Source organism: Helicoverpa zea, chromosome 11 (genome assembly GCF_022581195.2).
Source record: "Helicoverpa zea isolate HzStark_Cry1AcR chromosome 11, ilHelZeax1.1, whole genome shotgun sequence".
In the NCBI taxonomy this organism is placed as follows: Eukaryota; Metazoa; Arthropoda; class Insecta; order Lepidoptera; family Noctuidae; genus Helicoverpa; species Helicoverpa zea.
Genome location: NC_061462.1, coordinates 2226549 through 2239447, shown reverse-complemented (window position 1 = coordinate 2239447; position 12899 = coordinate 2226549). Strand labels below are relative to the sequence as shown.

Here is a 12899-nt window from a genome sequence, read left to right as displayed (position 1 = left end):
AAGTTCTAGGCAAATAAACCGTTGTCAAAGTAATTTGCGTGTGTTCTTGAATAGGGCCTCACTATTGACATACCAAGCTCTCCATTAGCTTCATGAGATATAAATGAAACAACAGTTCAAATACAATAAAGTAAATTATTATTTATTAGAAACAATCACTGAGATTCATTATTTACATTTTAGTATAATTACAACTTAAATATAAAAATATTCTTCACACAACACATTTTATGTAAACTTGATTTTAGAGCATTATGCTATACAATCATTTGACACCAGTTCTCTATAGCTACCCATAAAAATAGAATCACATTTGTTCTAAATGCATAAAACTGGAAGAATGCAAAAAGTACTGGGAAGATCAGCTTTGGCAAAGTGCATTACAACTCAGTGTGACGTGACATTATCTTGCTTTCGAGGTCCGCGTGGAGTTTCTCCACCTTTCTAGAATGTTTCTTGATCAACTGCTCTTGTTCCTCGAAGTGGTTGATTTTGTCACCAGCTCCAGCCACCTGAACAGTAAAAAAAAGTTAACATTAGTATTTGATAAAAGTCAGGGGAACATTTCGACGGCTCCTAAGTATACTGAGTCAACTAACAAATTTTGCGAATTGCATTTTTTTGTGTATTTACAATATTGTTATTGTTATTTGTGTTAATACACAAAAAAGTGCAATTCGCAAAATTTGTTAGTTGACTCAGTATACTTAGGAGCCGTCGATTTATGTGAACAACACATTTTTAGTTAGTGATAACGATAAGGAATAACTTAACTATGGCCAAATTATAAAAAAAAACTAAAAGTGATATGTAAAATGAAAACATAGGTAATTATGAAAATAGGTAAGACAAACAAAAAAATAAATAAAAATAACCTTGCTCTTATGTTTCTCGCGATTGCTTACGTTATTGGCTTGCAAATGACGCAGTTTTAGCAAACGAGACTCGTAATGCTGAAGTTCCACCTGCAACAAAAAGTACATAATTAGGTTTCGAAAAAACTGTAGAAACATCTTCGCTAGGCAATGGATATATTTTGGTTATCAGTACATTTTAGAACAGTTTGATTCGTCACCAACATAATTTGATTTGATTTTGATTAATCTCATATTACTGTATGCTAATCAATGCATAACAATTGTGATAAATACAAAAACCTTCATGGCAGTACAACGTGGTTCGTCGTAACGCTGATGAACGAGGCCTGAAGCTCATTCAATTTATGGATGATAAAACGTAAGTATCTGTATTGAGTAAGTATCTCACCTTCAAAGAAGCCAGTTCCTCTGTAGTGAAATTGGCAGCAACTGCGATCTTCCATAGGCCTTGCACTTTAGGCTCAATGAACTCTTTGTTGTTGGGGGCTGTAGAGAAGAACAAGAACATTATTGCAAAATAGGCCTCTTGCAAACAAAATTTGAGTGCAAATGTTTATAAACAAAGCACATCCACCACTTCTATCAAACTAGAAAAATACTGCACGGACTTTTGGTGTCCCTTCGTCCAGCATACTCACCATGGAATCCTGATATTTCATGAATGTCAAAAAACTGTTCTGAAATAGTGCTAAATAGTGCCCAAAGGAAAAAAATAGTGCTCTTGTACTTGCGAAGTTATAGCCATAGTTCGATGAGTATGCTGGACGAAGGTTTCGCCCAGCATACTCACCTCCGTCCGGAGAATCTGTATACGCTTCAAACATAATTCATACTTCAAAAAATAGTTCCCAAATAGTGCCAAACGGTGCCCAAAAAGAAAAAACAGTGCTCGAATAACTTCGGAGTTATAGGCTTCGTTCAGTGAGTATGCTGGGCGTAGGTTCTACGCCCAGCATACTCACCTCAGTGCGCGAATATCGAACGAGCTATAGGTACAATTTACGTCTCAAAAAATTGTGCTTGAAATAGTGCCCAATATCAGTCCAATTTTTGCTTGACTTTTGACCTAGAAAACCATTAAATTTGATTGTAAACTTCTACATACTAACGTAAAATGGGGTACAGTCGTCGACACATGTTTTTGGACAAAAATATTAAACTTTCTAATTGTAGACTTCATGTTATTGGAAATAATTATGGTATTTTCTCACATGTCAAAAACTTTCGATTAAATGCATTATTATATATTTTATAAATAATAATAAATGAATGAAACTTTAAGCGTAAATGAAGTCTATTACTTCATTGCATTGTGTGTTTGTCTGAATAAAAACAGTCATTTGCAGCCAATAAAATTAATATCTTGAAAAATTGTAAAAAGGAAATTATACAGTTTCTTTTTGTATATATGTTGCAGGCAAAACTTATAACCAGTCAAAACTAGTACTGTGACATAGTTATACAAATTTTTAAAACTCTTTCCAATAGTTTCATCAATGAAAGGTTTAGCAATAAAAAACATTTTTAATTACTTACGTTATTTATTACTATTTAAAGGGCCAAAGTAATCAGAATTCTAGTTAACTCGCGCTTCGCTTTGTGACACAAAATGGACCCTTATCACCTTCAAAATACAGATCAGTCTTGTCTAATAATCGTAAGATGTTAGGGCAGCGCCATCTAGTATTTAAACATAAACATATTCATTTGCGTCGCGGGCGCCGCGCGTCGTAAGCCCCATACCTATTGACCGTACGTGCATCCATTACTGCCACACTATATTGAACTTTATCACATGAGGAATACAGGTCAATTCCGTAAACGTTGTGGTACCGTCCTTGATCCGGAAAATGATTATTTTGAATAATTTTGTCAGTTGTAATGTAAGCATTAATAACAGCAACTTTATTTTTCATGCATGATTTACTTCATTTGATATCTTAATCCTTCAAGCGCCGTGATTTAGACAAAATATATAAAATCATTGTTCCTAGCTACCGGGGTCCCATGCGACGCGCGAAGGCTTAATCATATTATTATAAAGTATTATTAAAATAATGTGTAATTAATAATATTGCGATTCTAAAGTAAATACTCCCTTACATAGACAATTAATAATTTACACAAGACAAAAATTGTTAGAAAGAAAGTTAATAATATTGTATTCGAGTGTACTCAATGTAATGTATGTAGAAGTTTACAATCAAATTTAATGGTTTTCTAGGTCAAAAGTCAAGCAAAAATTGGACTGATATTGGGCACTATTTCAAGCACAATTTTTTGAGACGTAAATTGTACCTATAGCTCGTTCGATATTCGCGCACTGAGGTGAGTATGCTGGGCGTAGAACCTACGCCCAGCATACTCACTGAACGAAGCCTATAACTCCGAAGTTATTCGAGCACTGTTTTTTCTTTTTGGGCACCGTTTGGCACTATTTGGGAACTATTTTTTGAAGTATGAATTATGTTTGAAGCGTATACAGATTCTCCGGACGGAGGTGAGTATGCTGGGCGAAACCTTCGTCCAGCATACTCATCGAACTATGGCTATATCTTCGCAAGTACAAGAGCACTATTTTTTTCCTTTGGGCACTATTTAGCACTATTTCAGAACAGTTTTTTGACATTCATGAAATATCAGGATTCCATGGTGAGTATGCTGGACGAAGGGACACGACTTTTGCCAGTACATATTGAATCGTGGGGCTTAGGTAGTGTGCGTTACCCAGGCCAGATGTTGTCGAAAATGGTCATTTGAATCTTATAGATAATTAGTTGTGCGGCTTCTGTAATTGTTGCGCACATTTTTAAATTTGTTGCGCTTATAGTTGTGTGCGTTCGCGCAGCGGAATGTTGTTGAATTTAAAGATTTTAAAGCAAGTCTTTAGACTTCTTATTGAGAGTGCTGGGACCAATTGAAATGTTTTTTCCATTTAATGAAATAACCCTTAATATGTGCATTATTTTGGTTTTATTATTGCCGAACAAATTTAAACTAATTCCTAGGAAGTCATGTACAAAATTTGATAAGAATCCGCTTAACCATCTATGTTCACAGAATAAAGAGCTTTGACTTTGACTAGACAAAGATCTAGCAAAACCAAATACGTTACCCCAGCAAAATCTCGAATAACTTCGCAACCGAAGAAAGAACAAATACAAAATATGGCACAACATTTACTTTATCTAGACAACTAATTTTATAGGTAATATTTATTTAAATATTCCCATTAGAAGAAAAAGGTCTGGCTGGGGTAACGTTACGCCAGCAGGAAATTTTTTTGTGAAATAACTAAAAAACTATAAGCGCAACAAATTTAAAAATGTGCGCAACAATTACAGAAGCCGCACAACTAATTATCTGTAAGATTCAAATGACCATTTTCGACAACATCTGGCCTGGGTAACGTACACCATTTTATTTCCATATTTTAAAAATAAAAACCAGCATTCATGGACACTGCGAACAAACGAACTTTTTTCCCGATCGTCAACAGTGTTGACGAAAGGGTGTTACCGAGCGGGAATAACCCCCACTTTACACTAAAATAATAAGTAGCGTTCGTCAACACTAAACGAACGAAACTTTTTTTTCCCGATCGTCAACAGTGTTGACGAAAGGGTGTTACCGAGCGGGAATAACCCATTATAGTTCGGCCATTCAGAGAATGCGTTCCTGACACGTCGCGATTGAACTGACGACGTAACTTTGCAATGGCGTTGCAGTTACGATAAAAATATTTTTGCTGGTTTTTTACCGTTTTAACAATTGAGGAGCATTAAAACAACATTATTATATCAATAATCAATGAATGTAGTTACGTCGTCAGTTCAATCGCGACGTGTCAGGAACGCATTCTCTGAATGGCCGAACTATAGTTATATAATTTAAAAGTAGAGACCTCAAACCAGAGATTATCCTCAATGCATATGAACGTGTTTTCTTATTGCGTACCTATCGCGTCTCCACGAATGTGTACCAGCCTCTGTACAGTGACCCACTTAGACATAGTTTGTAATGAATCATAAACGCTTCAACAGAAATATCTATAAATATTGTGTGACCCAGTAACTGCATGAACTAATGGTTTAACAAAATAGAGCAGCCATTAAAATATTTAGGGAAGTAAACCAAAGGTTGAATTTACAAACTACCAGGTTCAAATTGTGTGCGTTCGCGCAGCGGAATGTTGTTGAATTTAAAGATTTTAATTATGCAGATGCGAGAAATTATGAATTAGTGTAAGACGTTCTATAATTGTGTATGGTAAATAAAAATTTGTGTATGCAGCCGTTGTGGAGAAATTCACCAAAAACTGATTCCGCTGGGCGAACGTTGTCCTGGCGGAACTTTTTTTAATCCATAGACTTTAGAAGAAAAGAGATGTGTCCAAAAATTTGTGTGTATTTGTGTATAATTATTTATGTATGAATGAAATCAGTGCATGCATAAACTTCGGAGAAATTCAAGTTTCCGCTACGCGAACGTTTGGTCATTAGGTAGTTTTCATATAAAGCGCTTACATAGAGAGCTGTAGATTTTTACATACGTTGTTTTGAATTTGTTTATATTTGTTTAAAAAACAGATTTAGAAAAAGTCGTAGGGTTTAAAAGATAAAAATATAAACGTAAAATACACTTATTAGGTCTTAGTTCTTAAAGTATGCAGTTTGGAGTCTAGATTTTCACGTTTAAACAAACCTTGTAAGTGTCTGTAACATGTTGCCAAGTATCAATGATGTTCCGTTAGTAATTAAAAAGTTATAGGGTAATTTACCATGAATAGATCACTGTTTACAAAGCAGTCGAATATCACGACGTTCTAAAGGAATTGCATGGTAAAATGTATGCCAATAATTAGTTTAATCATTCAACTATTCACTTGCAAAATTTCAAAAGAAAGACAATTATAATACTGATGAAGCATCGAAAACCTACATAATCCGACCAAGTTCGGATAGCAATAAAAAAGCGGCCGTGCTATATATTTAGGTAACATCCCAAAATTTACATTATAATACCAGTATTGAATTGGTACAGGTGATAACACAATTGTTGTTTCGATATAATTTATAGGTTTTCTACACCTACTTTTTTAATGTATTTGACTATGACAAAAAGTAGGTACTAATATGTAGGTACTTTATTTACGTATGCGTTTGAGACTTGAGATATAATCTAGATATATTATTAACTAGCTTCTGCCCGCGACTTCGTACGCGGATCCTGTCCCTTATGCCAGCGACTACGGGGTCAGCAAAATCAAAGATCTGAATAGTCTGATATTGAATTTTAAGGGCCCGTTGACTTGAAAACAACGGAATACGCATAACCATTAGAAACGTTCCATATATTTAATTTTTGTACTTTAACGGCAAAAGCACAGCAGACTAAACAAAACGCTGAGAACTGAACCGCAATAGACGTGACCATAGGGATAAAAGTAGTGATTCTAATTAGTCCGCATTTAAGTTGTGTGTGGCAAAAATATTACACGTATTATTACGTAAAAAAACATTAAATAGATGACAAAGTCGTGGTTATTTAGTGGAAGTCGTGGTGGTTTTGTGGGTAGAAAACCAATCTCTCAAGTATGAGCGTGCGTCTTTGATTCCAGGTCTGGCAAGTGCCTGCCAATGCAACTTTTCTAAGTTCGTATATACTTTCTACGTATATTTTGGATACCAATGACCGTTATTTGGAGGGGATGTTAAACTGTAGGTTCCGGCTGTCATTGAACATTCTTGGCAGTCGTTATGGGTAGTCAGAAGCCAGTAAGTCTTACCAAGGGGTGTTGGTTTGAGCGGGTAACCGGGTTGTGGAGGTCAGATAGGCAGTCGCTCCTTGTAAAACACTGGTACTCAGTTGCATCGTGACTGGAAGTCGACCCTAACATAATTGGGACAAAGGCTCTTGAGATAATAACGACAATAATAATGAGATATAGGCACCGCAGGACATCTGAGGCTGATGACGGGGAGTAGCGACCCCGCGGGGCTATATATACTGAGTTCTCCAGGGAGAGTATAATGTCCCCCATCTCCGGCCGGTCGGAGTGAACCATGACGGGGGTAGGTCTCACGCCTCTGGCTTGGCTTGGCCGTCTAGAGTGGAGTCGCTAGAGCAGGATTAGTAGCCCTGCTCGGAGGGTAGGTGCGTAATCTGCGTTTAAAGTCCGACGAGGTATCCTCACCCTTCAGCCGCTCATGTCCCTGTTGCCCTCTTGTTGCTATTCAGTGACTGGTTCCCGGGGGCCCAGTAAGTGAGGTGGCGAGTCTCCACCTGCCATTTTTACATGTACCTAATACATTGTCATCCACTAACATCCCATCACAATAGCCCAAGTAGTTTTCCTCCATAGTTAGCAATAGTTTGGCACAGAACCGGGGATTGTCTTTTTTTTTAACGACGTCCACCGGGGATTGTCCTTGGGTTCATTTCTATAGTGTATAAAGGGATAATCGTCGGTGTTGTGTCACCATTTCATTAAAGTTGTCTCAAAAGGGCTTCAGCGTGTTGGCTTCGGCCCCACGTTTGCCTCCCAAAAATTCGGAACTCTGTAGTCCCGAGGTCTGAAGAGACATACAAAATAATAATGAGATATAATGCAACAAAGTCGGAGAGTGGGGGCTCGTGACGCCACGTCTAGGTATGTAAAATTTGTACTAAGTAGTGACTTAACACGAAATTCAAGCTTTGTTGTATCTTCGTTATTATTTGTTTGTGTGAGAGAGAAAAGAAAAATACGTGTCCATTATTTTAGGGTTATCTAAAAGACGGACTAATTACTTTTTTTGATTCACCATACCTATTTCATAACATTCATTTCTATACATTCCAAGTGTAGTATTGCTCTTGAAGTTCCACATCAGGTGTTCCAGATCTTCAATGTTTATATGTCAATAGAGAGTCCTTATCAGATAGAACCACTTTTGCTAAAACTTCATATCTTCATATGCTATAGTCTAGCTGGGCCCCTGGAGTTCCACATCAGGTGTTTTAGATCTTCAATTTGTATAAGTCAATAGAAAGTGCTTATCAAATTGAACAACTTTTGCTAAAACGTCATACCTGTATATGGTACAGAGAAGCTGGGCTCTTGGGGTTCCACATCAGGTGTTCCAGATCTTAAAATTTATTATCTCAGCTGAAAATGCTCATCACATGAAACAATTTTTGCTATGGCACCATTTTTGTATCTCTTATAGTTTTGTTGGTCTGTTGGAGTTCTGCATCAGGTCTTCAAGTTTCGAAGATAAATTATAGCCTATATGTTGACCAGGTTTAATACTGATACAACAAAGAAAAAATCATTGAAATCCGTTCAGTAGTTCGGAAGATTAGCGTGTACAAACAAACAGACATACAGACATACAGACATACAGACATACAGACAAACAGACAGAATTTTTTTTTTGGATTTGTGCTCCATTACTGTTTCTAAACCCCGCCCAATTATTATTTTTTTAATATATTCAATGTACAGACACAGTTTTTTTACAGATTTATTATATGTATAGATTAAAGACAAATAATATTCATACGGCTAATTTCTATTGAAGATTTCACGGATCAGGATTCTAACTATAGACCCCTTAGGGAAATGAAATAATTACCACATGAAAGTAGGTACTACCTACTGTTTAGGTAAATATTTATCATATTGTAGCTTATTAGACTATTTAACCAATGGACTAGGCATGCACGAGCGTTCCACTTTGCAACTTTAGTGGATCAAACAATGTGTACGCAACTGTACCATAATAATAAATACTAACCTTCCAAGTTAAGAACGTTTCTAAGATAATGGCACGGCCGCTTTTTTATACCTATCCGAACTTGGTCGGATTATGTAGGTTTTCGATGCTTCGTCAGTATTATAATTGTCTTTCTTTAATTCAATTTTTATTCAGATAAAACAATCCATTATTGTTAGTAAAGACAAACAACTTATAATCTAGTATTAGTACATACACACATACATTTAGGCAACACATTAATTATTTTTTTTTTTTTATACAATCATGTCATCACAAATACACAAAATACAATTAATTAAAACGTACACAACTCAACACTACTTCTGGGCACGGTTTGTAGACAACACTTGCGTCTTTGTCCAGTGTTTTAATATGAGGCCATCAGTCCGATCTGCCACAGTCCTCAAAAGACTGTTAGCGCTGCCCCGCACCCGACACATCAGGGATGCGATTCTCTTTCGGATTATAGCGTGAAAGTCATCAATACGCGCCTCCGCAAACATCCCTGATGCACTGCAGTGTCGCGGCAATCTCAATAGTGCCCTGTATGCGTTATTGAATTGGATTCGTAAGGCGCTATAGTAGTGTAGTTAATTACTGAATTTAATGACATTAAATTTTGCAAGTGAATAGTTGAATGATTAAACTAATTATTGGCATACATTTTACCATGCAATTTCTTTAGAACGTCGTGATATTCGACTGCTTTGGAAACAATGATCTATTCATGGTAAATTATCCTATAACTTTTTAATTACTAACAGAACATCATTGATACTTGGCAACATGTTGCAGACACTTACAAGGTTTGTGTAAACGTGAACATCTAGACCCCAAACTGCATACTTTAAGAACTAAGACCTAATAAGTGTATTTTACATTTATATTTTTATCTTTTAAACCCTACGACTTTTTCTAAATCTGTTTTTTAAACAAATATAAACAAATTCAAAACAACGTATGTAAAAATCTACAGCTCTCTATGTAAGCGCTTTATATGAAAACTACCTAATGACCAAACGTTCGCGTAGCGGAAACTTGAATTTCTCCGAAGTTTATGCATGCACTGATTTCATTCATACATAAATAATTATACACAAATACACACTAATTTTTGGACACATCTCTTTTCTTCTAAAGTCTATGGATTAAAAAAAGTTCCGCCAGGACAACGTTCGCCCAGCGGAATCAGTTTTTGGTGAATTTCTACACAATGGCTGCATACACAAATTTTTATTTACCATACACAATTATAGAAAGTCTTACACTAATTATCTGCATAATTAAAATCTTTAAATTCAACAACATTCCGCTACGCGAACGCACACGTTCAAATTGCTGATTCTGAGTTGGCTGGGTATTTTCAAATAGCAGTCTGGAGAGTTGAAAGCGTTTGATACCAGCAGTAGCATCAAATATCATAAACAAAATTAAAGTGACCTATAGGTATACTGATGCATAACTGTGTCTTTTTGCCCAGATGATGTATCAAAGATTTTTGTCAATATTTGTAATTTTAAGTTACCTTTGGCAATTACCCTCTGCAGGCGATCGTATCCGTCCCTCAAATCGTTGTGCTTATCTCTGATTAAATTAGCCTTATCAATGAAGTCTTTTGTCATTTCATTTGTTTGTGCGCTGATTTCATTGAACTTATCTAATTCATCTTCATTTATAACATCTAAAAGTAAAAACAACATATTTATCATATTTGAACATACAGTTTATATCTAACATGATTCATGCAATTTGAACCAGAAGGCCATATTAATTTCTATGATTGGAGAATGCTATAAACTGATTTAGATTAATGAGTAGGTATTCAGACAGCAAAACTAATATTTGTCTTTATTAATTAATCGCGTATCATATTTAAAATATGAAGTAAGATGACGCAAGGAGGTAAACGGCATGGATTCAAAAGGGATTGTTTTCTTATTGAGCATTCTGTATGTAAAAATCAACATATCTTACTTTTAAAAGCATCATCTTTAGGCGAGTCATCGCTCAACAGATCATAGTACTGGTCAATCTTCTCCTGGTGATGAGTGAACTCCTCGCGTAAAGCCAGCAGCTCCTCCATAGTGAACCCTGAATTCTCCGCCTTGGACCACAGGTAGTTGAGCTTCTTGTCTTTGAATATGCTCTTGTTTATGTAGTCATCCATTGCTGAGTTGTAAGCCTAGGTAAACAAATAGAATATAATGTGGGGACACCTTTCAAACAGAACTGATAAACCCCATGTTACTGTTACTGTTACAGCCTTTTTATCGTCCCACTGCTGGGCTGCGGCCTCCTCTCACACGGAGAAGGATTGAGCATTAATCACCATGCTTACTCAATGCGGGTTGGTGATTTCAGACTTAGACTCAGACTAGTCCAGGTTTCCTCAAGATGTTTTCCTTCACCTTTTTACCAGCCATAGGTGTCCCATAGTAAACAAAATATCTCATCACACTAATGTTGACTATATTGCAAACCCAACCACTATTCTACAGTTGAGCATGGTGAAAATTCAATATTATAGTTATATTTTTTCTAAGTATTTGCTACATTATGAAAATAAAAGTTTAATGGTTATAGGTCTGTTACATCAATAAACCTATATACATGAGTAGAATACACATAGTTTGTTACAAATAACAGATGCATAAAGACTTCTATTTCATTGAAGAAATATTTTTACAAAAGGGCTAGTCACATTTAAAAAATGTAGGTACAAGTGATAGACATCCTGACACCTTTTGTTTGCTTGAGTACAAAGAAACATGCAGTTATCTATTAAATAAAACATCTGTGTCAATGAACAGTCTGTTGAAGCAATCATGTCTTATCTCCATGTACTTATGTGTGTTGTTATTCTTATTAATATTTGTTTTTATCTCTTTTAATTTCTTTTAGAGCTTGAGGAAGCTTATTATTATTGTCTTAAAGTGATTTATGTGTTTTATTTTAATAGCAAATTATTTTAAAAATACTATAGTAGTTTGTTTGGGCGTCTATACAAGCTATGAACCCATACAATGTCCCGTTACAACAATACTCACAGCTCACGCTCTCTTTCTCACATCCTTATACTTACAGGATGATCTTTCTCCTTAGCCACACCAGGTTCAAAGTGATGCAGCAGTCCATAACCAGACATGATGCTGGTCAGCTTCCTCCTTAGTTCCGCCTCCTTTAACCCTTCCTTGTCTCCTCCCTCACTCTTCATCCTCTTGTGTATGAGCTCCTCTTTGTCTTGTATCATCAAATCACTGTACAAGGATTTCAGCTTAGGCTCTGTTAGTCTCTGCAATGTTAGAAAAAATAAGGAAAAGTTGTATCACCTACTACACCTTCGTGATTAACAAAAAAAGGTAAACTTGTATACTTCTTAGAAAATTTGGTCAGTGGGTCATTTTAGGGGTTTCTTTGAACATGCCAAGTATGAGGAAAATTATAAAATCTGCAACATACCTGCCGAGCTTTAGTCCACAATAAATTTAGTTTATTCATCCTGAAAGGCTTTTCTAAACTTCTAAACTCGACATCGCTTTTCTTCTTTTCATTGGCGGTTCGTGAATATTTATTCTCACAAAAAGCACATGAAATTAAAATTAAGATACAGAATAGTGTTTCAGAATACAGTCTCATTTTTAATTTAAGCTATATAGGATCACTGATCACTTGAAATAAAATTGAAACAAGCCGGAATTTCAGGAATTTCGAGACTCAGCAACTCCGCTCCGCAGGTTGCCAACTTGACTGCTTGACACTGACAATCTAGTGACGTAATTAGATTACGTTGCCATAAAGAAAAAATATTAAATAATAATCTAAAAAGACCTTTCAGTCTACCCAAATCATAGACATAATATTAGTAAACAGGACTGCGCATATAAACCCAAAAAACGAGCCGAGTGAAACAGTTAGTACGGAGGCTGTCTGTCCCTTTCTAATAGGGTGACTATGAGATTAAGCTATGTGAGACAAATCCGAATTTGCTAAGATTATTAAACGCAGATTGGTATTGAAGTTTTAACTTACGTAGTTTGTGACCTTAAGATACTTATAAAGGCTTTTAATAATTAACGGGAATTAGCAGTATAAAAGCAGGAAGATTCGAAGTGAAGACTGTTTTTTTGTATTTCTACTTCATATATAGACTGCTGAGCCATTTATGTCGCCTTTCTTCATTTTTTGGGAAGCTATAACAATAGTACAACAGTTTTAAAATCCATCACCCATATTTTCACTCATTACAAGAATTCATGGG

At 35.8% G+C, this 12899-nt stretch overlaps 1 protein-coding gene across 2 annotated transcripts; it reads right to left on the bottom strand.

Moving 5' to 3' along the window:
* Window positions 1-115: 115 nt before the first annotated feature.
* Window positions 116-12399, bottom strand: LOC124634600 (alpha-2-macroglobulin receptor-associated protein). 2 transcript variants are annotated; one of them, XM_047170241.1, is made up of 7 exons: window positions 12101-12399; window positions 11724-11933; window positions 10616-10823; window positions 10167-10322; window positions 1267-1364; window positions 906-965; window positions 116-512 (listed from the first exon to the last, which is right to left on the bottom strand). In XM_047170241.1, the coding sequence occupies exons 1-7, from the start codon at window positions 12275-12277 to the stop codon at window positions 381-383; spliced, it is 1041 nt and encodes a 346-aa protein (XP_047026197.1). In that variant the 5' UTR covers window positions 12278-12399; the 3' UTR covers window positions 116-380. The 2 variants fall into 2 exon arrangements, with proteins under 2 accessions (XP_047026197.1, XP_047026196.1); XM_047170240.1 differs by having other exon boundaries at window positions 876-965; window positions 12101-12398.
* Window positions 12400-12899: the final 500 nt, after the last annotated feature.